Source organism: Anas platyrhynchos, chromosome 5 (genome assembly GCF_047663525.1).
Source record: "Anas platyrhynchos isolate ZD024472 breed Pekin duck chromosome 5, IASCAAS_PekinDuck_T2T, whole genome shotgun sequence".
Lineage (NCBI taxonomy): Eukaryota > Metazoa > Chordata > Aves > Anseriformes > Anatidae > Anas > Anas platyrhynchos.
The window spans coordinates 15,334,618-15,361,019 of record NC_092591.1 but is presented as its reverse complement, the minus strand read 5'-3'; the positions used below and the strand labels follow the sequence as shown (position 1 = coordinate 15,361,019).

General features: G+C 42.1%; 1 protein-coding gene across 1 annotated transcript in view; it reads right to left on the bottom strand.

Annotated features, from left to right (window-relative positions):
• The window catches only part of CLMN (calmin), a 76,114-nt gene that overhangs the window by 19,673 nt on the left and 30,039 nt on the right, over window positions 1-26,402 (bottom strand). The window contains exons 2-3 of the mRNA XM_027459404.3: window positions 3,473-3,534; window positions 793-888 (exon numbers count right to left, since the gene is read on the bottom strand). Coding sequence (XP_027315205.1) covers window positions 793-888; window positions 3,473-3,534 — 158 coding nt within the window. The remainder of the gene's footprint in view (window positions 1-792; window positions 889-3,472; window positions 3,535-26,402) is intronic.

The following is a 26,402-nucleotide window of genomic DNA, read 5'->3' as shown; positions in this document are numbered from 1 at the left end:
ATGTTGTAGGATGCATATGGCTCGGTCACTATGGAGCATCACCATTCAATCACAAGCTCAGTTGCAGCAGTGAGATGGCTGAAGAGCAAATCTCTCCTCATATCTAAAAGCAAGTGTGGTACCCACACAGAAAAGAGTACTTGCTGACAAGGCTGAAGTAGAAAGAAAATACTAAAGCCAACCGATGAAGCACTGGGTATTTCCATTTCTGGTATGTGGAACTTTATACAGGTCTAACAGAAAAAAGAGAGAAAGAGATGCTGGTAAGTGAAACTTTGCCAATCTGATTTAGATCCTACCAGTAAGACTAAAGGAATCGTAGCCAAGATACCAGAGCTCAACTCACTACTACACCACATCAAAGCATCCAGCATCGGCAGGCCTATTAAGTATCATAATGTCTTAAGACAAAATAAAAACTGAATTTATGGATTAAAAAATAATACTATTGTCCCATGAATGTATCTTTCCTTGATAACATGACTTGTGTGAGCTCCAAATGAAGTAGGTGAGCATTAATATATTCAAGTATTAAAAACATGTGGGGAGGAACATCTACGCTAATCACACACCTTTCATACCTTATGGTTAGATATTTCCTCAAGATCTAAGTTACAGCTCAGGACGCCAGCCAGGACACATGAGAAAATCACAGCAAAGCTGCTGAAATGCCTCTCACTGTACCCAAGACATGGGACCAAATTCTTCCTTACTGCTTGAGTATCAGTACATTGATACTTGGAACATGCAGAGCTCCACAGCGAGGCAGGTTCCCTCCCCTTGTACACCTACCAGCTTTTGTCCTGACAGGACTTCCAGCAGCGCCATCAAGATTTTGCCATCTTGTATATCCATAAACAAATCTTTCACTTTCAGAGGCGGCTTGCACTGTGGAGTAAAGAAAGCAGGCAGATTTTAAAACAGATTTTTGCTTGGTGAGTCACCATTATTGCAGGGAACAGGAAGGAGAGTTTTACAAGACAGAGATACTAGAAATAAATCTCAGCCTGCAGGAAGAAAGGACCAACTTTTCTTCACATCAGTGGCAATTCTGCCCTAGGGATGTCTAAGCTAAAACTGAGATATAGTGATCATGTAGCTGAGATCTGAAAGGATTTATTCCAGATCTCCCATACCAGAATCTCATCCTAAAGCTTCTGCCTGGGAAGCAAGCACCCAAGGGCTGATGCTGATCCCTCCAACTAAGACAGCTCCAGCAGAAGTGAATCCCACTTCATACTGCATTAAACAAGCCGCAGATCTAGCCAACCACAATGTCCTGTCTCCTCTGTAATGTTTCTGGTGGTGCCATTCAGTTTCCCAGCACTTTCTCAGTACTTTAACTAGCAACGTGTTATATTTTGTCTCTTTCTTCTCACCAAACTCCTCCAAGGGGAGCCACCTCCCCACTTCACAGAGGTGCCTGATGCTGTGAGCCCTGTGAGGCACACGCCAAGGCAGCACAGCCCTTAGGGGTAGTCTTAGCTGCAGCAATTAGACTCCATTCAGGTGTCACTCACGCATGTGTCCCTAAGGAGCCAGGCCTTTTTATCTTTGGTTCAGCAATGCACTGCTGTTTGGTTAAGTACAGCTTCTGGCAAGCCAGAACTGTACATTTTTGTTCCTAGTCTTTAATCTATCTGAGACTACTAAACAATGCTCTGTATTGAAAGGAAGAAAAGCACTGTTCATTTCAAGATTAAATAAGCTACCTGAAAGCCACAAATCCAAAGCTTTTTCATTCTCTCCTAACAAGATAAGAACCACCAGAAGTCACAGAAATGTGGACTGCCCCCAACCATCCCACGACCATCAGAGGTATCTCCTCTCAAAAGGTGATCCACATGGGATGGTCTGCTCCAAAATGGGACATGTCACACCACAAGTTTCCCAAAAAAGTACAGGAGGGAGACTTCACTGCTGCCTTTATAAGAAGCCCCTCCACAAGAAATGCTTCTCTGAGGATAAAGGCAGAAGCCACCTCCCTCAGTGGGTGTCTTTGGGGAATCACCTGTAATTAGAGAGCTTTAGCAATGCTCTCATTATTTACAGGGATGTGTTTGTTATGCCACTTCCAGGAAACAAATAAAAAATGAATTAATGTAGCAGTAGACTTTCTCCCTTTCTTCAGAAAAGCATTTTTCTATACTGAATCAGAGAGGGAAAATTGTATGCACTCCAGAGAAAGCAGTTCACCTGCCCAAAAAGTTTCTAAGACTTCATATGTTTGGCACAACAGAATTAACAGCACCCTACAACCTTTTTCATGATCCAATTCCTTTTGTAAATTAAAGACCTTTTCCACAGTCAAATATTCAACAAACCTTCTTGACAACCTTCAAATTGTGTTAGTTTAAAGCTCTAGAGCCTGATTCATGAAGGAATCGCATAACACCGTCTTCATTCTGAGAAACCTTTGGGAGCAATTGATAGTTAAAACATTACCAGCTGGCCTTATTCTGATTTCCAATGAGTTTTAAGAGGGTCAATTTATTCCTTCAGGAACATTCACTGCAGAGTTGTGGACTTAAGCAACTATATATGTGATGCCTTTCTTCTTAAATCCATTTGTTTTACCATGTCAGCCCCTTTCCAAGAGCTACATGAGCGAGTCTGGAGATGACTTGTAGCCCAGACTTAGTCCTGGTCTGCGCTTCATGTAATTTAACCACAGACACTACCAGCACTGTGAACCCAAGCTCCAGTCCAAGTTAGGACAGTTGGTCCAGGTCAGGGAGCTGCACTAAGCATTGCTGCTGTCTCAGTAATACAAAGTTTTTGTTTGTTTGTTTGTTTGTTTTTGTTTTTTTCTTCTCATCCTCAACAACAGGAAAATCCTCATCTGGATGGCAAACTGCTCATGAGAGTTACTACTTATCTATTATCAACAGGAACAATAAGATAGCTTCAATAGCCATATTATGGTGTGTTTAAGAAACAACTGTATTTTAAAAATATGATGGGATGTCCAAAAATTAGTTCCCTAACATAAGTGGATATATAAAGATCCCATTATACAGGCCCTCTAAAAATGAATGACAAATAATTAATGTTTCCCATTTGGAGATCTGTGATGAAGCCAGGTTCTGAAGAACCATCTGACTTTGGCTGTGGTATCTCAGATACTTGAACTTCCAGTCCAGGGAAGCACACAGTTATCATCCCTACAGAGCACCACAATTTGATTTTATGTGGGTATGTGGCATTCTGTGGGAAAATTCTAGCCTTGCAGTAGCAGTCAGTAGCATTAAAGACAGAAAGGTACCCGAGATTACTTAAAGCCAGCAAAGCGTTAATTGCACCTGAAAAGCAATATTCATTTACCTAGAAATGTACTTCCAGCTTCCACTCACTCTCCTACAAACCTTCTCATACACACAGAAGTTATCCTTGATTCCAAATTCTAACTATTTTTAAAGGAAATAACAGTCTGTCTACTGTTGTGTTCTTGTACTTCAATATCAAGTCTTACCTTTCCCAAATGCAGGTTTATCCATCTGGTAAAGGTCCTCTTCTGTACATTTTCCCGTTCCACTAGAAATATCAGAAACAAAACATAGTACTTAAGTTTCCAGAAGAGGAAATGCTTATAGGAAATCTCAAAATCTTATGCACAAAAAGGTCAAAATTCATGAGGGGCCTGTGAATAAAACAATTATATTCCAAATCAGGAGACATAAGGTTGAGCTATGGTATTTCGTTCCATTTCTTCGCCCAGATATGAGCTATGTGCTTGTAGATGCATTCTAAATTACGCAGGAAAAAGTCTCTGTTGGCTTTGCCATCTTCAATGTAGCTTTTGAGAGATGAACTTTTACATGTTGTGCACAGCTCTCCAGTGGTGTTAGACGCTGAGCAGGCAGCTTGACACTTCTGCATCAATTTATAGGATTCTTGTCCTGACACCGTCACGCAAATTGGGCTGCTGTGGATTCCAATGTACTTACTTGCATGCACAAGGAAACAGGATCACATTAGTCAACATAATTTTGTCTTCATTCTCATGAATGGAAAAACTTCCTCAAATCTCATCTTCCCAATCTCCCAACCAGTGCATTTCAAATCAAAATTCCAAGTCTCTACATTGATGAATCATTTTATTTATATTGCAGTAAGACGAGAAGCGCTTGTTCCTTGCCAGAAGTGCTGTATGCTAGGAGCTGTACAAATAGCTCCTGTGCCAGCTGAAGAGTTTTTAATCACATATGCCATTTCCCGAATCCATTTCCATAGTGAACTACAGAAAAAGTGTAAGGGGAATCATATTTCTGACCAACTTTAATTTAGCTTCTTATATAAAAGAGAAAAGTTTATATTTAAAATAAATCAAGTAGACTGACAAAGTAATATTTCATTTTAGAGACAATTATTCTCAAGTGGTTCTCCAATTTCACTTGAATTAAGGAAATCCGGCAATTTATGAACAAAAAACATTAAAACTAGTTATATGATGTATTTCAACCTACTCATAGAGCATATCAAATATATTTTAAGACCATTTTGTGTTTCCTTAGCCCTGCACAAATAGCTAACCTATCTACTGGGAAATCGCATTCTGTAAAAGTCTGGTTTGTTTTTATTGGTCAGGCTAATTATAGGCTAAGTAGTAGCTTCTGTAAATCAAATTTTAATATTGTTCTTTTTGATCATTTTAAGTGAAGGGCCAGCAGCCTCTAATCATATATATAATTGCTTTCCGTATTTTGATGTATTGGAATAGAGCTTTCAGCATGAATTACGTCTGTCACTGACAGCCATTCAGGCCTTCTCAGTTCTCTTATTCCTCTAAAACATGATTTTATGTAAGATCGGTTAAAAAAGTCATTACCCCTTAAGAGTTTCACAAAATATGTAAAATGCCAAACTAATTATTGCTGTTGTCTTTTCTTTTAAAATATCCTAGAAGAACCCGCACAGATTTGAAACAGCTCTCTACATATGAAATTGTAGATTATATTAGGGTCTAGAATATCTGTAAAAAAAAATGCAGCATTTACTTTGTACAGATCTCAAAGTACCATAAGCTACAAGATGTGTTACATCTTTCTTGGGCTTCTCTTCCTTCAGCACCTCAACCCCAGAATTGGCTCTTGATGCACTCGCACATCCACATCTCTGCAGCACTCAGAGGCAGGTGAATAACTTCAACAACTGATCTCTTGAAATTCACTTTGGAGGGCTGGTGGACATTAATGTTAAGCCAGATCTGTTCCCAGGTACATGGCTTTTTGTTTAAATGCATAGGTTGGTGCAAAGGGGGAGGCAGAACAGCAGGAAATAGGGCCACCTCTTTCTCAAGCTGGTCTGAAATGCTCAGGAGCGCTGGAGTGGGCAGTGCCAAGTCTCAGGGAGGATAGGAGGCCTTCCAAATGGGCTGGCTAGGTGGACTTCCAATGGCCACCAAAAACAAGACACACAGAAGGGTGCACAGAAGTGAAATTTATGTTTTCTAATTTCATCACAGGCTTGGTTTCAGTCAGGTCCTATTTTTCACCAATCAATTTGGCATTCTTCATTTTCAGGGTAAATAAGGATGCAAAAGGGAGCTATGTTTATGTACAGTTCACCCGTATTACTGAGCTCACTGTGGCTCCTATTTTACTGTCAAAATTCTGCCATCGATGTAAATTAGAGTTACATATATGACTGAAAAGATGGGCGAGCCAAGCTGGTATTACTGCTTCAGGAAGCTCACATACCAGGAAAAAAAAAAAAAAAAAAGCAGGCACACACAGGAGAGCACTTGCAGATAGAGAGAAATTCCTGACACTACTCAGTGAACTTTTCTACAGCAGACTCCTTGCAGTAAGAGCGATGACCCCAGAACACACAGTCTGATTCTGTACTGGTCTAAAGCAAGAGTAACTGAATGGGGAGGAGGAAAGGGGAGGAAATGTATTTATAAAATCCCTGAGGCAGACAAACCCCTAATGCAGGCCATATGCTTGCCTGTAGAGCTAATAGGAAAAGTTCAGCCCAGGTATCTACTGATGTGTGCATTTAATGGTTATTTTTCTCTAGCTCTGTAGACCTCCCAGTTTTGGTACAGCCCCTCCTCTCCATGGCCTTTTCATTTGCAAGGACTGTAGAAACTCTATAAACTTTATACAGTTTCTATAAATTAAATAGAATCTTTTTTTCTCCTTCACACCTACTATTGTATAAAAGTGAAGAAAATCATTCAAGTCTAAAGTTCATATGCTGATGTATACAGTTTACTGAAACTGCACTGGGTTTACTGGGCAGCTAGAGAGCAATAACACCATTATAAAATAATAATTACACACACCATATGGCTGGCCTGCACACAAATCCAATGCATTATACTGGGAAAGGAGGATGCCTGCTGTGAGGGTTGAATTCGAAGATGTAATGCTGGAAGGCAGTAAAAAGTTAAGAACTGCTGTTTTGGTTAAGCTCAGCTCAGGCCTTGATATAAGAGACAAAAATATAAAGAGGAATTTTGGCCACCCCACATGAGCCAGGTCCTCCATGCTCTTCCAATAAGTTCAAACGCAGCAGACTCACAGACATGTCTACAGTTTTGCAGAGGCACAGTATTTATAGCAAAGCACACAGGCTCTGATACAGACTCAATAACTTGCCAAGCAAATCATCCCACATTCATCAGTAGGCAATGGCCACCACAGAATCAGCTCATGTCCTTTATGGCTCTGGAGGCATCAGGGTAGCAGTACAGTATGTACACCCCAGTCATATTGTCAATAAATATTCACAGAGATATGTATTTTGGTTTGTCAGATCTAATGGCAAAGGCAACTCATTTGTCACAGAATAAAACCAAGCTAATTCAAAGACCGCTCGGGCAAATTCAAGGCTAAGTTGATACGAACAAGAGAGTTCACCTGGCTCCCTTGTTGCACCATTTCCGTCCCCACCAGCCTAGAAATTCCTCAGGCATGTGCTGCTAATGCCATTTCTTCCTGCTTCACGTCTCTTCAAAGTCCACTGCTGTTGCAATGCATACAAGAAGCCAATCCCCAGCCTCTACTTTCAACAGCAAATTGGAGATAGCAAATATTGATTTGCTTTTAAATACTATTTATTCTGTTGTTGTAGAACCAGTTATGAATAATCCTCTGAGGTACACCACCATGGGGCTGGGCACATGAAGGAAGTACGATACGTGGAAACTGATTTGAGTGGAACACTTGGCAGTGTGTAATTACACAGCTTCAGAAAATTGCTTGATTTGCATGTACGGATACTACTCCCAAAGCAAAGCAAAAGGCCACTTAAATTTGTTTCTAAAGCTATTAGCATTTCACCCAGGATATCATCAGCAGATGACATTAAAACCTCACAACAGGCCAAGCTAGCTTTTAGATTCGCTTGTTACTTACCTTCAAGACATCTCGTTAACTACTAGTGTTATACCATGCACAAAAGCCAGCTTCCTCATTTCTACCAGAGGTCATAACCTCTACAGATACAAGATCTACGCAAGTTATTAACAACAGGCAAGTTTTCAAGAGGGAAATGGTGGTGTTGGCCACCTAACTGTTTAGGGGGATGCTTTGACCGCCATTGGCTTCAGATGCAATAACTTGCCAATGGCCCACAGATCCAGCTCTTATCCTTTCTGGCTCTGAAGGTATCAGAGTATCTGCCAAAGCCTACCCAGTGTGATGTCTGGCTGAGATCTGCCTCAGTAAATTTCTGTATGCAGAGCATCTGGGACACATGAATCCTTCCATGCCATTCCACCTTTCTTGCTTATATGGATGTGAGTAATTGCGTATGTCATGTTGGCAAATAAGGGACACGACATTAGTTACAATATGCAGCCAGATATTGATATAGGATGTTGATGTTGGATACAGGATGTCGACAGAGCTGGAGAGAGCACAGCTCCTTGTCCAGGAGAGCTTTTACTGTTTGAAGACGACGTGGGACAAAGCTCAGGCAGAAAGAGAGAAGGAGGAAGGCAGACAAAAGACAGTGCACTTGCAAGAAGCAACAAATACTTCATGGAAAGGGTGATTGGAAGTGAGCTGTAACAAAAAAAAACAAAACAAAACAAAACAAAACAAAACAAAACAAAACAAAAACAAAGCAAAATAAAATAAAATAAAAAGTAAAATAAAGTAAAATAAAGTAAAAAGTAAAATAAAGTAAAAAGGGGGGTGAGAAAGGGCAGCTGCTGGGGGACAGCAACTGACAGCAAAACAAATGGAAAGTTGAAAATGAAATGTGTAAAGTAGGGCAGGGAAGAGTGTAATTAAATTTTCTAGTGTTGGCTGGTTCATCCAAACACAGAGGTACTTTAAACACATTGAACTATAAACTTTCCGAGACTCAATCTCCATTATATATTTTTACAAGAGGCTGAAAAAATAGCTTACAAGACAATGTAAGACAACACGTAGGAAACATACTCCTCTCAAGTTTGTATAGTACAGCACAGCTACACTGCCCAGTACATACCCGTTACTTACATGAAAATCTCCATATTTGTAGGAGTGTGAATTTTAATGGCATAATCAAAGTATAAGGAATAATTTTATCCAAATTGCCCACAAAATTCGTTTTATAAGCTTCTGAATTCCTGGGAATTGTATATTTTCCTTGTGCTTAAGGACCCCCCAAACAGCTTAGAGGATTAATATAATTTTTCTTTTTGATCTATATACGGGATGAAGGCTTTGTTGTGTACCATATGCCAATTTGATGTAATTTGGAGCACATGAAATATTAAATCCTAAAAACTCTGGTTTTCTAAAGGAAACATTAACTACACTATATAACATGAGACTGCTCTCAAGTTACCTCCTATGAAATAGGGCCTCTAAGCCTTCCAGATGAAGTTGTTAAGTTAATTGTTTGTTGAAACTGACCCATTTATTAGGGTCCTTATTAAATTTCTATGGCAGGTGTTGAAAGCTTGAGGCTTTTTCATTCCATCAAAGTTGCAAAGTCTTAGTCTTACTGGCTCAAAATTCCTTAAAACTCAGGTTGGTAGTGCAGAATACAAACCTGGCAAGATCACAGGCATGACATTTTCATTAGCTGCAGTTAAACAGGTTTCTCTTGGAGTTCAATTTCTGGCTACAGCAAAATATTTAGTGCTGCAATTGGTGTATTAGGATTACATACACCAAACAAATATTGTGGGATGAATAGGAGATTTCTAAAAAACTCTTAGTATTTCAATCCTCCCAATGTCTGAGACAGATGTTCCTCTTACCAAAGCATTAGATAGATGAATTTACTTGTAAATTCTACTAGGCTCTGGGAGAGAAATCCTACATAAAATATTACTATTAGAGCTGATCAAAATAGCTTCCAATGAGAGGGATTTATATTTCCCCCTTGAAAAGTAATTTGGTAGTGGCAGATGGTAAAGATTCCTCTCCCCGTACCCTTGGCTACAAAGTAAATATCTCTGTTTTAATGACTTTTTATATGCATTGAAAATGTTATTGAACAGATTAACATTTTTCATTTACATATCAGAAATGTTCTTATAAAAAAAATTGTAATTTTTCAAAAAAAGAGATACAATTATTTTCTGAGCACTCTGAAAGAAACAAACGTCAGTGTTTACTGGGAATGTTAGTGGACTCCACTAGGTAGTAATAAGGTTAAATTCAACGGCTTTGGAATTGATGTAACAAGTGATTCAAGCATTGATCCGGTGGGGCATTTTCAGACTGTGTGCACCACCTCTTCTGGTATATTACATGCTGTACAAGGAGCTTAATACCTCCTGCTGTACATGAAAATAAACAAGATTTGCTATTACCAGCAGTAACCAGTAGGAGCAATTCACATTTACAACAGCTTGATTCAAGAGTTTCTCCTGGCCTGGGGTTCACTGTGTTCCAATGCTTTTTGCAATAGTAGTACCAGTTTCTGAAAGCGCTTCACCTCCTGAGGCTCCTGATGCTTCTTAGGGGTATTTAGGGGTATTTTGAGGTATTTTTTACCTCTTCTCACCAGCATGGTTCTGCCATCACTGGCACTGGCTTCCCCCCCACTGACACAGAGAAGGATGCCCAGTACCAATACCAACACCTACACCAACAATATTAATATCTATATAATACTCCTAATTGAAGGTCTTGTTGATCATCCCATATCACCTGAGAAGAAAACAACAGCAGCTTCCAGAAGCCATCCTACGTCAACCAAGTAAGGACAAGTCACAAAGTGCATACATCTCCACTGCTCTCCATTTACCCTTATTTGTTGTGGCAAACCTAGAAAGTCTAAACCATGAAACATTCCTTATTACTTATGTTTTTTTTTCCTTCCAGAGAGAAAATATATCCTTTTGGCTGGTTAATTTTGTTGAGACATCAAAAGCTGAAATGCGACAAGACACTCTGCTTTACATCAGTTCTGACAACAGTGCTAAAGCCTGAATAATTAGAGATGAGTAAAGAAGCCCAACAAAACCCACATGGTGTGTCAGGGTTACTTGTTGACACTCAGAGCTGGAGATATGCTGGAGTGTGCTCAGATTCCCACAGCTTCCCGTGCTCAGCAGGTAATGGTAATGGGTTGGTGATTAACTGTGCTTGTATGCACCTGAAAACATTGTAACTGCATCTGTGAGTAGCAGGAAGAAAATTCCGGCACAGGAGACAATCAATACATCTGCTTTCAAGCAAACATCCAGGACAGCTTCCTGAGGCCACAGTCAGTCTTTAACACAAAATCTGAACACTGGCAATTAATGGCCTGGGCCTTCAAAGAGCTATGAGATGGAACAGGAGGCCTGAGGAGACAGCTGCCAGAGACATGTAATCCTGTCTGGAATTTGCCTGTAACTGTGGGAAATCAGTACTTAGAAGACAGTAGTTTCATTTTCTAAAATCAGGTAAGGAAAGGCAACCACAAACATCGTGTGTCATGGAACTATTTCACAGATGCCATGAAATCACAAAGAAATGCCTGCTGGGATGTCTGTGACTTCTGCATTTCTCCTTTCTGCTTCCCCCATTGCTCTCAAACAAGTTGGGGACATCACCCTGCCAGCAAATAATCCAAACCAAGAAATGCTTCTGATGCCTTCTGAACAGGACACCACAGCACCAGAAGTTTAGAAGTAAAACTTAATCATACTTGTGAAGTACTGCAAGAACACTATCAAGAGCCAGAAGTAACCCACTGTATGGACCACCAAAACAGTGTATGCTCAGGAAAAGAAGGGGCCTCACACAGGTCTCCCTAGCAAAAAAGGTAACTACTGTAACACTGCATCCTGCCTTCCTTCCACTTTTTTAGCCCACCGATGTCTGTTATCAAAGCCACTAAGCAGCACTGCAGAAATAGAGTGAGGAACATGGTGGTCAGATGAATATTGGAAACATGCAGAAATAATGCAACTCTGAGATCAAAAGCTTGAAGAGATTTACGGAGATTAATATTAACTAGCACAAAATCCTGTGGCTTTAGAGGAATAAGCAGATGCTTTGTCCATTGTGGGGCAGACACATGATCTAAAGGAGAGGGTATGGGACCGTCCTTGGAGACATGGAGAGAAAAAAAAAACAGAAACAAAAACACACAGTAAGAGATGGGAGCTACACTGGAATGAGCTGTGCCGCAGAGCAAGGCAACTACCATTTAAAAATGGATGAAGGCAGAGTGTAAGCTGCTAAAATTAGATGAAAATGGCTAAGGAGATGAACTACAGCAGAGGTCCTTTTTGAGATTCATTGTAAAATGCAAGGGCCTAGCAGAGACAAGTAGATACTCCAGAGGAGTTGTCATTTGTCTTACATGACCTGCTAGGAGGAACGCTTCAAGAGTGGTACACCTGCTTATCTAAGACAAGGGTTGCTGCTGCAGAACTTGTAGGCAGATCAAAGCTGGCAAACTTCTCAGCGTTCAGCTGTGTTGACCACGTAGCCTTCCCCATGAGACCCCGACCCTAACTCTGGCCCCTCTCCAACCCTGACATGGGCAGCACAGCAGAAAGCCTGTGTCCCTTTGCACGTTGGTGAGCATTGCTTTAGGCAGCATGGGGAACCACGAGTTGGGAATCCTGGGCATTACTCTGGGTAATGCTATCCAGTTGCCAGCAGGTACCACAAAGACTATTCTTCCCTATAAAGAAAACAAAATGAAGTACAAGTGCCTTCTGCTCCCTGACTGCAAGAGATTGTGAAGAAAATTTCAAACTGAAGTCAGTAGCAGTCTTCGTTTTGTTCCAGCAGGCTTTGAAAGCTGAAATAACCAGAAATAACACCAGCACAGTTTACTAATTAATAGAAACCAGAAGGTGTCAGACAAAGCCCTGGACTTGGACTTGGATTGAGGCCTGTGTAGCATTCACAATCCCAGCCTTCCCAGTCCCCCAGAATGTGACAATGAACCCCTCAAGTGACTGAAGGTCTTTAAGGAATTACACATTTTTAGCTGCATGCCAGAAGCCAGGTTTCAGCAAAATCATCAATGAAAACCCAAGGAAAAGTGTATACAGTTTCTCTTGTTCTGAGGATCCAGCATAAAAATAGGGCCATTTTCTAGCATTAAGCCAATTTCTCCAAAAGACCAGAATGAGCTGTAGACATTTCACATGTCTTCCACACTGACACTGTCATACCTCCTGATTCCTTCATTAAATAGTTCATGATGATTTTTTAATTTTATTTTTTGTAAATGTTTTCCAAAATTGAAATGAGGACACTACAGAAACCATGAAAACACACACCTGTTCCTTCATGCCCCACAGGAAACATCCACAAAGAAAAAAAAAAGCAAACAAAAAGACTTTAAGACTTAATTTCCAAGTGTATGTTTATGTTACGTATGGACACTTCCAGATGTTTCCAGATGTAGAATTTAGCAGACAGGCATTCCGGACGTGCAGTATTACTCACTGCAAGACAGTCTTGTTTCAAGCAAAAACCTGTCCCTATATTCTGTTTGCACAGTATTTTAAATCTAATGAGCACTGTGATCCCCCTTATCAGTGTTTCATGTCACTGGTGACAAGACATAGCTTTATCTTCCATTACAGAAGAGAAAATGGGAGAACCAGGAAGTCTGGAAACAAGCATTTTCTCTCTAAGAAAAAATGTGAGCAACCCCCAAACGGCTGGCACTGTGTGCAGGTCTGATTTGATTTCACCATGCCGAACACTGAAAGGCACGGGTTCACAAAGGGCTGTGATGGGACAGGAGCAGGGACACCAGAGGAGTACCAACTGCTTATCCTGCAAGCATCAAGCCCTTCCTTTAATACACCTAGCCTTGCTCACATGGCATCACATCTTTCCAAGAGGCAACATTAAAAAGAAAAAAAAAAAAAAGAAGAAGCTTGTGGAAAAAACACGTGTTTTTTTGCTTTGAACTCTGTTCAACGTGCTAACACTCCCTCCTGAGATGGATTTAGGAGATATACTTCAAAATGTGAAGTAGGCCATCTTATTTGCTCAGACATTCCAAAGCAAGGCAGACCTTCAAATACATGCCACGCGACACAGCACAGGAGGAACAAAGACACCTTGAAAAGAGAGGGAGTTTCTCATCAGAGGGTCTACAGAGTTTCTGCAGCCCTTTGAATCACTTTTCCACTTTCATTTTTCCTTTAATGTCAATTGAAACGACTTATCAGCAGCTTCCTGGTGCTCTCGGCCACTCCCCGAGACTATCAGAGCAGGAGAAGGAGCGGTGCTTGGTGGCCCTGCAGCCACAGCTGTGCAGAAGCAGGGTTTCACATACCCTTTAACCCAGTGTAGATCAGCACTGCCACTAAGGAGCTTAGCAAACATTTCAGTCGGCACAAGGGAGGGCATCAAGCAGCTTCTTGGCAGCAGGGCTGGCCTGCTGTGTACATGAACCCTTGGCTTGAGAGCACTTGTACGTCTACACAGCAGCTGCAGATGAGCTCGCTCGCTCCCCTGACGCTGCTTTTGCACTGCCTTGCACATATTGCCTCCAGCCAGAATTACAGGATTCTGGTGGCTGTGTGCTCCTCGCACTTTTTATCCATGCGCCACATCAAACCATGAAGGTTGTGCAATGGGAATAACGCAGAGCATGAAGACTGACAGCATTCCTACTTCTGTAGGAGTCAGAAAAGCCCTAATCAGCCTCCTCCTGTCCTGCCTCTTCTTCTCACTGTGACAGGCACACCTGCCAATTTCAGCACAGAGGATGGCTGGTATGTGATAGATAGGGTTAATTTATAATATATCCACCTCTTTTCGGCCTGCAGATATTGACAGAGCTGGAAAAATCACTATTCAGTCTCCGTTTTTCTTTTCTTCATCCGTGGGATGGGATCTCTGGGATGAGCCTAGAAGGACAGCAAGGATGCTGCTGCTTTCAGCTTTACATCTTTGAGTTCCTCAAGGAAAAGCCAACTTAGGTGGACAACCCAGTAAAATATGAAAAGATGCTAAAAGCTGCCCTGCATGCAGCCTCTGGCAGAAGTGGGCAAGTCAGCAGCACCTTCTTATCAACCCTGAGGTCAGCTGAGCTAATACAGGCATGGACATTGGGTTTTGGGTGACAGAGGATGATGAGACGTTCTCTTCTCTAAGGCCATGTCTATGCTTAGACCTACAGACTTCAAGGGTGTTTAATTACTATGACCTATCTACCTGTACACTATTCTTACTCAAAATATACGTATGTATATATACTTCTGAATCTCACAGTGCTGTATTAGAGCCACACCAGAGTAATTCTGTCTTCATGTGGTGCTTTAAGTTGAGAAGTTTTTGCAGGTGGTAAAGGTTCCAGCATCACAGTCAGTGCCCTGCCTTGCTCACACCACTCAGCAACTGCTTAGTTTGGAGAGCCAGGTTTTATGGAGTGGAGCTTAACTCGTAGGAACACTGTCTACTCTTCACAGCTGTATGAAATGACCTAAGGCAAACCAAACATTTCAGGAATCTGAGACCTGACTCATGGGTTTAGAAAGCCTGAGTCTGTATATTCGCAGTGTCTGTCATTCCGGGGTCATGGAAAAGACATCATTAAGTGCTTGAAGGACTCTGCAGGCCTGAAGTGTGCATGGCAATGAGCTTCATCAAAGTACTCGCAGCACACAAGGTACAGGTGAAGTCAGACCAGAGAACCGAGTAATCATGACTAAAACATGATCATACAGTCATACACTTCCCCTCGGGATTAGAAACACAATGAAATCTTCATTGAGAAAGAAAAAAAAATAAATATCAGGAACCTGACTACCTGATTGCAGCCTCTTGCATGGCAAGAGGGAAACACGAAGTCTTTAAGCATAAGAAGCTACCTTGAAACAGAGCTATCATTAAAAGAAAGAAAGGAGTCTCAAGGCCAAACAGTATTTAGACTCTACTATGACATATAGCTGGGAAGGTCATACATATCACAGTGTGAGCTCAGGAAATTATATGTGGAACACAGAGAGAAGAGAAGTCAAAGTCTTAAGCTCAAAGTCTTAAATGGACGAATGACTTCCTTTCAGACCTTGGGCAAATTTCCATGCTCTCTGTGCTTGTCATCTTTAACAGGGGAATCATTCATGCTTCAAAAAGGTCTTGAAATTAAACCCACACACACCGACTGCAAAGGCATTCAGACACTTCAGCAACAACTACGCAGCCAGGCCCTGGTGTTCAGAAAATAACCTGTTCCTCGGGTGATTTTTGTGGTGCATCCATCCAACACTATCACAACTGCTGCTCAATAAGATCATTTACCTCGCCAAGAAAGGACTGTCAACAGGACTTGATAAAACCGTGTGCCACTCCCATCCTGGATTTTGTTGCAGTTGTATAATATTCAATCCCAATGCAGTAAAATTGTAAAGACAGCAACACCTTTTATCTGCTAGCCCTATGATACTGGAAGTAACTGAGGGGGAAAAACCATGGCTGAACTCCATCACAGCTGCCCACTCTTCCTCTGCTCACAAGCATTACTTTTACAAGCCAGTCTTCGGAAGAGATCAAGATGGGATTTTTGTTCCATGTAACTTCACTCGGAAGAAGAGACTGAAACTTTCCACGATTATATTTTAGTTTATTTTTTCCTTACTAATAATGGCTGCAATTTAGCTGTAAGAACGGCCTTGAAAATACACCACCTCTGTTTCAATTTATTTCTACAGCTGCAGAATTACATTGTTTAACTTTTCTCTCTTAAGTGGATTTCCTTTAGCTTTGGCTCCTATTTAATAAAGTGACGAGTTTACTGAAAACAGCCTTTGCAGTTTCAGTGGATTAGTACGGCAAAGCCTATCTTGATTGAAAAATAACTTCCCTCCATGTTGTTTTACTGCCACTCAGCTCAGGCTATTGACTACAGCTGTGCCTGGCCGCCAGACCAGTTGTTTCACTTTTTGGTTGTTTTCAAAGGGTCAGCAATAGCAATCTCAATAACACGGACGCTTTTCATTTTCTTGGTGTGTGCAGAGAAGGTAGAGACCATTTGCCTGGAGACAGGTTGTCAGAAAATGGCTTTTTCTGTTTATCTGGAGGTCAGTGAGCAGCACTGGTGATAAAGGAAAAGCAAAGAAAGCAACTCTGGACCAAAGAAAGCCCTGTAATTATTCACAAGGAGATATGCCAGATGAAACACGGGGGTGGAATTTAAGTAGGAAAAGCTTGTCAGAAATCCCTAAGCACATAGTTTAATCGGGATTTGATGCTATGACACCACAACATGCTGCACACCTCTTCTGGAGAGCCTTCATTGCCCACTCACCTCGCATCCCTCAGTGCCCCGGGCACCGCTGGGTCCCGCAGGGACTCCTCGTGTCAGTAGCACAGCGAGAGATAGGCACCAGGATTTAGCTTTTATTTGTCTGCTAAAACAAACAGACTTAATCTATAGGCAGCTTTATTACAACATAAATAATAGTTACTCTGTTCTTTTGACACTCGGAAGGTTTAAAGGTTTAAATTTAAGGCTGTTTTATGGACATCCACATTAAACTGCACACATGTAAGCAAACAAAGACTCAAACATTAGCAGAGAAGAAGCAAGGAACCTGGGCCTTTCAAATTCACAAGACAAACTTTATTTGCTGCTGACTTTCACAAATACCAGTATTGGCCCATATGTCTCTACTGGAAAAATAACCAGTTTATTTACTTTGGTGTGCACTGAACATAGAATATTAAAGCTTAATGATGTAATTTCTTCCATTTATATACTTTCAGACCACTCTTTCCATTAAAAAATAAAATAAAATGATAAAATCTATTATAGAAGTACAAGGGACATACTTCTGTCACTGACAATGTGCAAAGAAGAAAAAAAAATACTGAGTTTCTGAATAAATTAATTACAATTTACAAAATAGTGAAAGAAATGCAAGCACACAGTCTCTGATTTTGACAGAAACCTCTCTGGTAAAGAACACAGACCCTGCTCACTACCTGAGAGTGAACAGTTGTCAGGAGAATTTGTCTTGTAAGGAAGATATCAGCTGGTTAAGAGATGAAACTTTGCCTGGTTTCAGGAGGAAGAGCTACTCAAAGCAAACACTTCTGGCCAGTACAAACTGGCCCTCTTGATCCGGATTTCTAAAAGCTTTAATAATTGATCCTTGCAATTCTAGGAACAAAGGTAGGGAATTATCATTATACAGATTTTATAATATACTGTAGTTAATTGACTTGCCTGATGTCACGCACAAAGCTGAGATGCATCTTGAGCCTTGCTCTTTAGGTCCCATTTTATGGGATGTGCTTAGCAAGTGCACATTTGGCTGCAGTTGCTATGCAAGAGGCAGATCTTTAAGCTGCAGCCTGCGTGGGCCCTTTTCTCAATGAAATCCACTGAGATACTGGACTCCACAGTTAAAATAGGTTTTACCACACAGGTCTGAAACAGATAAATCTGGAGCAGAATGTACTTGCTATAAAAAGTAGGGGGGGAAATTTCTTCAAACTCACATTTGTCCCAAGAGTCACATAAAATTTCATGTCTCAGGGTTGTCTTCCAGAGAAACTAATGTTTCCCTGGAAACACGTTTCTAAATACAGTTGCTCTACTCATCTCTCATACTAACAGTTTGTTCTTCAAGTACAGAGACAGGCTAACCACTACTGAGTTTGTGTCCCTGAAACTTGCTTGCTGTGGTCAAATCTCATAATTTCTCAGGACCCGTCTATTTTTAAGAACTGAGACAGCAACGGAAGCAACCCATGGTCCAATATACTCCCAAAAGTTAATGAATGCAAGTCCCTAGTGCATGAGGAGGAGCCCTAATGCATTTTTTCTCCTCTGGAATGGGAAAGCAGATGCCCTACACTTAAACACTCCTCAACCTGAGCCAGCTGGTGCTTCAGCAGGCACTGATGGCACTCCAGGAAAGGGTCTGTATCCTGACTTTGTACCACGCCTGGCACACTGCAGCACTAATAACTTATAAAAGAAGGATCCAGAACTTCCAGCTGAGATGAGCTCTTGGGAGCAAATGTGTAAAATCACCATGGTACTTGGGTTCTGGAGATGGGTTCTCTTCTTGCTCAGGCACTAGCATAAGCATTTGTCTCTCTTGGTTTCTTCAAGAAAAAAAGAAAAAAAAAAAAGCATAAATGCTGATGAATACTTCACTATGAGAGCACAAGAAGAAGGATCTGCATATTTCCAGCACCCTTTCTGATTAGCCTGCATTGAACTTCTTGCCAATATCCACCTACAGCCACACGGCAGTGCTGGTCCTGGCATGCTTCCTAATATGAGCTCCAAGTTGCAGTGGGTTTGGCAGAGTGTTTGTATTTCATGTCTCTGCCTAGGAAGAGTCGGCTCTAGAGAAAAGTGGGTGGATGATACCAGCCTTTGCCTTGTCTCTATGCTTTACCAGAACAGAGGTGCTAGAAGGCATCATGCTGATCTCTGTGACTACCTACCTGGCAGATGTTTTTTTTTTTTCAGTGATAAACAATTATTTTTTCTCTTTGATACAAAAAGAAATGGCAAGAGAAAAATTACTTGATCTCAAGAAGAGAAGCCTTAAGATTTGACAGACAATTTTTTTTTCCTTTGTGTGAGGTCTGTAACATCTGAGTGGCACTGATAGAGACTAATTGGTTGTTGTCTCTTCCAGCAGAAGAACTATGGGACATCAAATGAAAACTTCAGGAGGCAAGTTTAAAAACAAAGTTAAGGAAGTCCCTCCTCTCACACAGTATAGTCAGTTCGTGGAAGACCTCACAGCCAGACACTGTGGTCTTAACACACTTAGTGAGGGCCTAGGTGGAGACAGGTTCACGGAAGAGAAACCTATCCTTGTTTACCAAGTGCAATGAACCCTGTTCTGGCTCTGGAATTCCCTGGACTGCAAATGGCTGCAGACTAGCTGAGGAATTTGTGAAAACTCTTGCCCAGTTCTTTTGACCACTACAAGAAAGAGACACTTGGCTAGATGGACCTTTGGTGTGACATACAGCCTCCAGCACATTCCTCCATCATGTGTTGTGGTGGATGGCTCTCAGCAGTGGGACAGGCCAGAGAGAGGCTGGCCTCGAGGCATTGTATTATATCCCTAGGCTGAAGCAAGAGATTACTTTGGATAAAAGGTGCTGGGAGATAGAAAAGAAATTAAAAACTTTTCTGGTTCCATCCCATGTTCATCCAGCAATCCGTGTACTGATGGGAAAATGAGAGGTTTGAGCTTGGTTTTCTTTTGGACCACTTCCTGCTCTGTCCAACCTAGAGTAGGACTTCCACCACTGCAGACGAGGAGATGACTGCTACCATATACTGACAGCAATTTACAGCTGATTTTGAATAATCTTGGACAATCTGACCCTTAGACAGATAGAAACATTTTAAAAGGGTAGAGGGGAGGAAGGGGGGACCTGGATGAGACAACCCCCTTGGGTACCTACTCCAAGAGCTTTTCACTCACTTTTGCAGGTAAAAAGTAACAGCCACTGTTAAAGCTAACTGCTTTAAAACATTACTTTATTAATTTAAAGTGTATTACCCTATTTATAAAACAGCCAGTCTTGTTAAACCAGCTGTCTGTTAACAAAACAGCCACAAAAACTTTCTGCAGTGTATATCTTACAGGGTGTAGCTATCACGGAGCCCATAGGTGGTATAGAAGCATTGGCATCCAGAGCTAGACACACAGCATAGAAAACCTGGCAGCAAGCATAAGAACTAAAGCAATCAAACAGGCCTGCTGTCACACCCTGAAGGTTGCCACCACCCAGCACTTGCCAGGGAAAGCACATTCAGGGCCCTTCCTTGCCGAAAAGGACTGCCACAATTACTCCCAGCAACAAGCCTTACCCATCAGACTGCAGATCTCTACGGGAAAGCAAAACCCAGAAATAAAGACAGGAAAGTGATACAAAATTGTTCTCAGATAGGTCACCACGGAGAATATTTTTAGACTAGAAACAGTCTGCTTGGTGTGGACTGAAATGAAAAGAGCGGTTCCTTTCTCCTACCCACAGAGCGGGTGCTTTTCACTGATGCCAACATCCTCGGGAGATTTATTTCCCCATTCCCTTGAAGATCTTTTTATATTTCACCCTGCTCCCGCTACTTGCATGTCAGATATCAGAAAATGCTGTATTTTCCCATTTTAGGGAAAATTCTCTGTTTTGCCTTGGGCCGAACAGAGGATATGTACACCCTTGTTTTTCCTGGTCCTTTATTGGGAAAGATTCCTGTACTATGGTGTAGGTTTGCTGAACACCCAGAGGTATGGACTATGCTTCCATTAGTTTTCTAACAATGTATTTCCTCCACAGGTAAGGCCACCATTATAGTTACTTGTTTTAAAAGGAAATATTATGATATCATCTGAGAGTATTTATAGGAACCTACAGCTTCCAGGAATGTTGGCACTTACTGTCCAGCATACTTGCCTTTGGCAAATAACAGCATCCTAGGACTTTGTACTCTGAGGTGAGAATTTATCAGTCAAATGCCAAAACAAGAATTCAATTCTGATAAATTCTGTCAGTGTGGTGCTATATGAGAATGCTCTTTTAATTCAGGGCATCTCACTGCTACCTGTGTTCTTCTCTGAAAAACAAAACCAAAAACAAACAAACAAACAAAACTATTTCTTAAGTGGTAGTTTTTCAGGAATTGCACCTGGAGCAAAAGAGGAGAACCCCCAAGTTCCTGAAAAGGATCTGGGTTCTTACTGAGTGAGCAATTCAGTCCAGGTGCTGCAGCTACCATCCTCATGACATACACCCAAGGTGCAGATCCCAGCATTTTGTTAACAAAGCCACCTGTGCTGCAGTCCCAAGGACACCTACCCTTTAGTGTATCTGCCACCACCTGCAGTTATCACAGAATCACACAGAATCACAGAATCTCTAGGTTGGAAGAGACCTCAAGATCATCGAGTCCAACCTCTGACCTAACACTAACAGTCCCCACTAAACCATATCCCTAAGTTCTACATCTAAACGTCTTTTGAAGACTTCCAGGGATGGTGACTCAACCACCTCCCTGGGCAGCCTGTTCCAATGTCTAACAACCCTTTCAGTAAAGAAATTCTTCCTAACATCTAACCTAAAACTCCCCTGGCGCAACTTTAGCCCATTCCCCCTCGTCCTGTCACCAGGCACATGGGAGAACAGGCCAACCCCCATCTCGCTAGAGCCTCCTTTAATATACTTATACAGAGTGATAAGGTCACCCCTGAGCCTCCTTTTCTCTAGGCTGAACAAGCCCAGCTCCTTCAGCCGCTCCTCATAGGACTTGCTCTCCAGGCCCCTCACCAGCTTCGTCGCCCTTCTCTGGACCCGCTCAAGCACCTCGATGTCCTTCTTGTAGCGAGGGGCCCAGAACTGAACACAGTACTCGAGGTGCGGCCTCACCAGAGCCGAGTACAGGGGGACGATCACCTCCCTAGCCCTGCTGGTCACAGTGTTTCTGATACAAGCCAGGATGCCGTTGGCCTTCTTGGCCACCTGAGCACACTGCTGGCTCATATTCAGCCGACTGTCCACCATCACTCCCAGGTCCTTCTCTGCCTGGCAGCTCTCCAGCCATTCCTCTCCCAGCCTGTAGCTCTTCTTGGGGTTATTGCGCCCCAGGTGCAGGACCCGGCACTTGGCCTTGTTAAACTTCATACAGTTGACCTCAGCCCATCGGTGCAGCCTATCCAGATCCTCCTGCAGAGCCTTCCTACCCTCAAGCAGATCGACACACGCACCTAGCTTGGTGTCATCTGCAAACTTACTGAGGGTGCACTCAATGCCTTCATCCAGATCATTGATGAAGATGTTAAAGAGGACCGGCCCCAGCACCGAGCCCTGGGGGACGCCACTAGTGACTGGCCTCCAACTGGACTTGGCTCCATTTACCACAACTCTCTGGGCCCGGCTATCCAGCCAGTTTCTAACCCAACGAAGCGTGCGCCAGTCCAAGCCAAGAGCAGCCAGTTTCTTGAGGAGAATGCTGTGGGAAACGGTGTCAAAAGCCTTGCTGAAGTCAAGGTAGACCACATCCACAGCCTTTCCCTCGTCCACCCAGCGCGTCACTTTGTCGTAGAAGGAGATCAGGTTCGTCAAGCAGGATCTGCCTTCCATAAACCCATGCTGACTGGGCCTGATCGCCTGCTTGCCCTTCAAGTGCCGCATGATGACTCCCAAGAGGATCTGCTCCATGAGCTTCCCTGGTACTGAGGTCAAACTGACCGGCCTGTAGTTCCCCGGGTCTGCCCTCCGGCCCTTCTTGTAGATGGGCGTCACGTTTGCTAGCCGCCAGTCAGCTGGGACCTCCCCCGATAGCCAGGACTGCTGATAAATGATGGATAGGGGCTTGGCCAGCTCCTCTGCCAGTTCTCTCAGTACTCTTGGGTGGATCCCATCCGGCCCCATCGACTTGTGCACATCCAAGTGCCGTAGCAGGTCACCAACCAGTTCTTCGTGGATGGTGAGGGCCACATCCTGCTCCCCGTCCCCTTCCACCAGTTCTGGGTACTGGGTATCCAGAGAGCAACCGGTTTTGGGCAGGAACCTCTCACCCCTCAGTTTGTGGGCAGGAACCTCTCACGCCTTAGTCTTTAAATGTCACATGATTTGCATCTGTAGAACATGCTCATCAGCAGTTTCCTAGGGCTTTGAGACTCCTTTTCCACTTCAGTCACAGAGGTGAGGCAGCAGAATTGTTCCACACCAAGGAACATAGTCAGCAACCCATATATTTTGGAGAAGACATTTTTTTAATAGCTTATCATTTTTCAGATTGTAACATGGATCAGTCAGAGTCAATGGCCAGTATGGCACACCTGAATTTCACTATCAGTTTGGCAGCATTCAGCAAAGGGCTTCACTCCAGATGCTTGGTCATGGGCTGCCCTCCTCACAGGGAGGGAGGCACTAGCTTTCTCTTCACTTCCTGGTGCTTGCTTCAAATTGTACCAAACATCCATGAAACCGTGTTAATGTCTGCAGCTTTCTATACTAGGAGGTTTGTACGTGATATCTGGCCGTTCAGCCAGCTCTGCAAACCACACACATGGTCCTGGTTTAAACTAGCAGAACCCTCTGTCCTGAGTAGAATTGGCATTATGAGTAATATCAGACCATAATAATGGACAATTTCTGTCTTCTACTTAGTAGTTTCAGGTGGAAAAAGAAGTTTCATCACAATGTTACAGATCCAGTGAGGCCTAATTCAAACATCCACTTGTCCCCTACATGCCCATTCGTAGATGTGTGACCTTGCGCTCCATTTTCCTTCCGTCAGTGTCCCAGATCACTGTCCCAGATTTGCACCCTCTTGCCAATTCTCCTCAAAACTGCAGCCAAACTCATTCCTGACCCAGGCCTGCCGAGATGATCCTTGCTTGCTGGGCCACCTGCACAGCCACAGGAGGTCCAACATGGACAGCAGGACAGCAGTGCATATCACCAGGAGCAGGGACACTGTGCATGGGCCCAGCTGGAGGCACCCACTGCTGCCCCATTGGGGGTTTCTGAGAGCCTGGGACCTGCATGGTGCTGTCCTCCTGTCCTCCCGTGCTCCCTTGCCACAGCATGCAAGGAGGAATTTTACTTTAAACCCTGTGCGTCACTGTCTAAAATATGCACTGTGGATAAGATGCTACATTTTCTCTTTGCTAATCTCTTTGAGCTCCTTTAATTGCAGCCTGGAAGCTTCTTCCACACTAGTAACTGGTATTATTTTACCCTTTCTCTTAAGAGTTCATCTGGCTTTGCTATTTACAGGCATTTCTCAAGGATTGAATCTGTTCCTCAATTTTTCATGGGATACAAAGTCACATGTACCACAGATTATCCCACCATCCATCCCTCTTCTGCTCTTTGAGTCAAGTCAGAAAAGAAAAAAACAACCTGCATACTTCTCCCTCAGAAGTACAGCCTATTAAAAATGAATAGAAAAAATACTTTAAATAGAAGAAAGAAATACTTTAGATTCACCATCTTGTCACCTCCACCATTCTACCAGTGGACAGCACAATTGAATAAGGCTTTTTAATTTATTTATTTATTTATTTATTTTTCCCATATGGTCCCCTCTGCACTCAGGATCCATTCTTGATTCCACATGCTCACAAGTATCTGTTGACAGGAAAACCATTTTTCCAGCTAGTTTATGCTGGATGTATACTCTTCTAAGTATTGCTACTTTTCTTTCTCTTTCTATTCTTTATTTGCTAGATTGACAACTTCCGCTCTATTACACATACCAAGTACTGGAAAATACCAAGTTTCAGAAAAGATGAGTAAAGGCCACTTTCAGAAAGATCCAGGCTAATTCCAAGATCAGAGTGAGGAAGCACTGCAAGTATTTCTTTTATCTTACCAGGGGCACACAGTCTCTCTTGGTCATACTCCGCCAAATTCCTCCCCTCTGTAACTTGGGTTTCTTCCTTGAAATTGAATGCAAGTTGCCCCAACTTGCTTTTCAGCAGTTCTCGTGCTTCTGCATAAACATGGCACTTCTCAGGCTTTCTCCAGCATTGGTAATTTGCCTTCCACTAGGAATGTCCCTTGACAACATTGTGACAAAAAAAATCATCTCCTTTTACTCAAGGAAAATGTAAATGCAAATCACAAGCATTTTATACTTCATTTTTTTTCTGCATACATATGAAAACTGGGTAAAAAAGCAAGCACGGCAGACCAGCACTGTAAATAATTCAGTGGCATGAGCAGCTTCCCTACAGAAGCAGCATTACATTTTAAACTTTAAAATATGTCAACAATTAGCAAACTGCTCTATCTGCCACTTCATTTAAAAAGCTGTCATCTGTGCATTAGTCAATTAAGTGCTTTTTATTGAGATTTCCAAGAGGAATTACGACTCCTGCTATATAATTTGGATACATCTCCTTATAGGATTAGTCAACAGCTCAGAGCTTCTGCCCCAAAATAAGTAAAACAGAACGCATCAGAAAGGGCCAAGCAATTGCTAAGTGACAGAAAGTAACACTTTTCCATGCCAAGAGGATTCTGGATGGGAAAGAATAAGAGAGAGAGAAGGGAGGATTTATGTGCATTATTAAAATGTATCAGTCTATAGATTTTCTCTTCTTATCAGTGTCAACATCTCATGTATTTTTGTAGCTCCAAAAAAAATATACAATCCAACTGCACTTTACTGAAATATTAAGTTTCTGTATGTTTTGGTTAAATTTATACTATGCTTAAGAACTATTTTCAAAAATGTGGAGTATACTGAGTTTTACTGAATTATAAGGAATGAAGAAATCTGTTGAATCTTTAACCATTTTATTCTACCTATCAGAAAGATCTTTTTAAATTAAAAAACAAACAACAAAAACTAATCCTGCTAGTAGCAAAATATCTTTAAACTGTGATTGGGATAAAAGCCCTGCAGCCATGTTTGCAGACGGAGCCCTCAGACTCTCCTCTCCCAGCACACAAACAGGAAGGGAAGGAGGTAAGAGGCTGCCACAGGGAGAGCTGTAGTGCTCGTGGGACAGGGCACATACCTGCTGCACCTCCTGGGCCCCAAGCGGTATTTGGAGATTCCAGATCACCTGGATGTTAGGAGCCCAAACAATATACCTCTTCTTTAACAAACTGTTGAGATGTCTTACTGGGTATTTCTTTAGTAATCTGCCAGAGTTTTCTGGCAGATTTTTTAATATGATTATTTCCATCATCTTTTATCCCCTTGCCAGCTAAAACAGCCACTCTGAAACAGCTGAAGTATTTGATTAATGTTTTCAAGAAAAAACACACCCCTACACTTATCAAAATCGTGCTATGTATTTTAACAATTATCGATGTTTCCAAGACACAAGACAAGAAAAGAAATTATGAACAGTGTGTTTTTTCCCCCATATGCATTCAATTTCTGCATTTCCCACAATAATTTGGGGCCAAGATGTAGGTTTTATTATTTTTTTCCTGAAAATACCTAAGAATAAATGTATTTTCTTCAAATACTTATTCTACCTAAGGGTTGAGTCTGTCTTCCGTAGAAAAGAGTGTGCCTCCTAAAAGCTT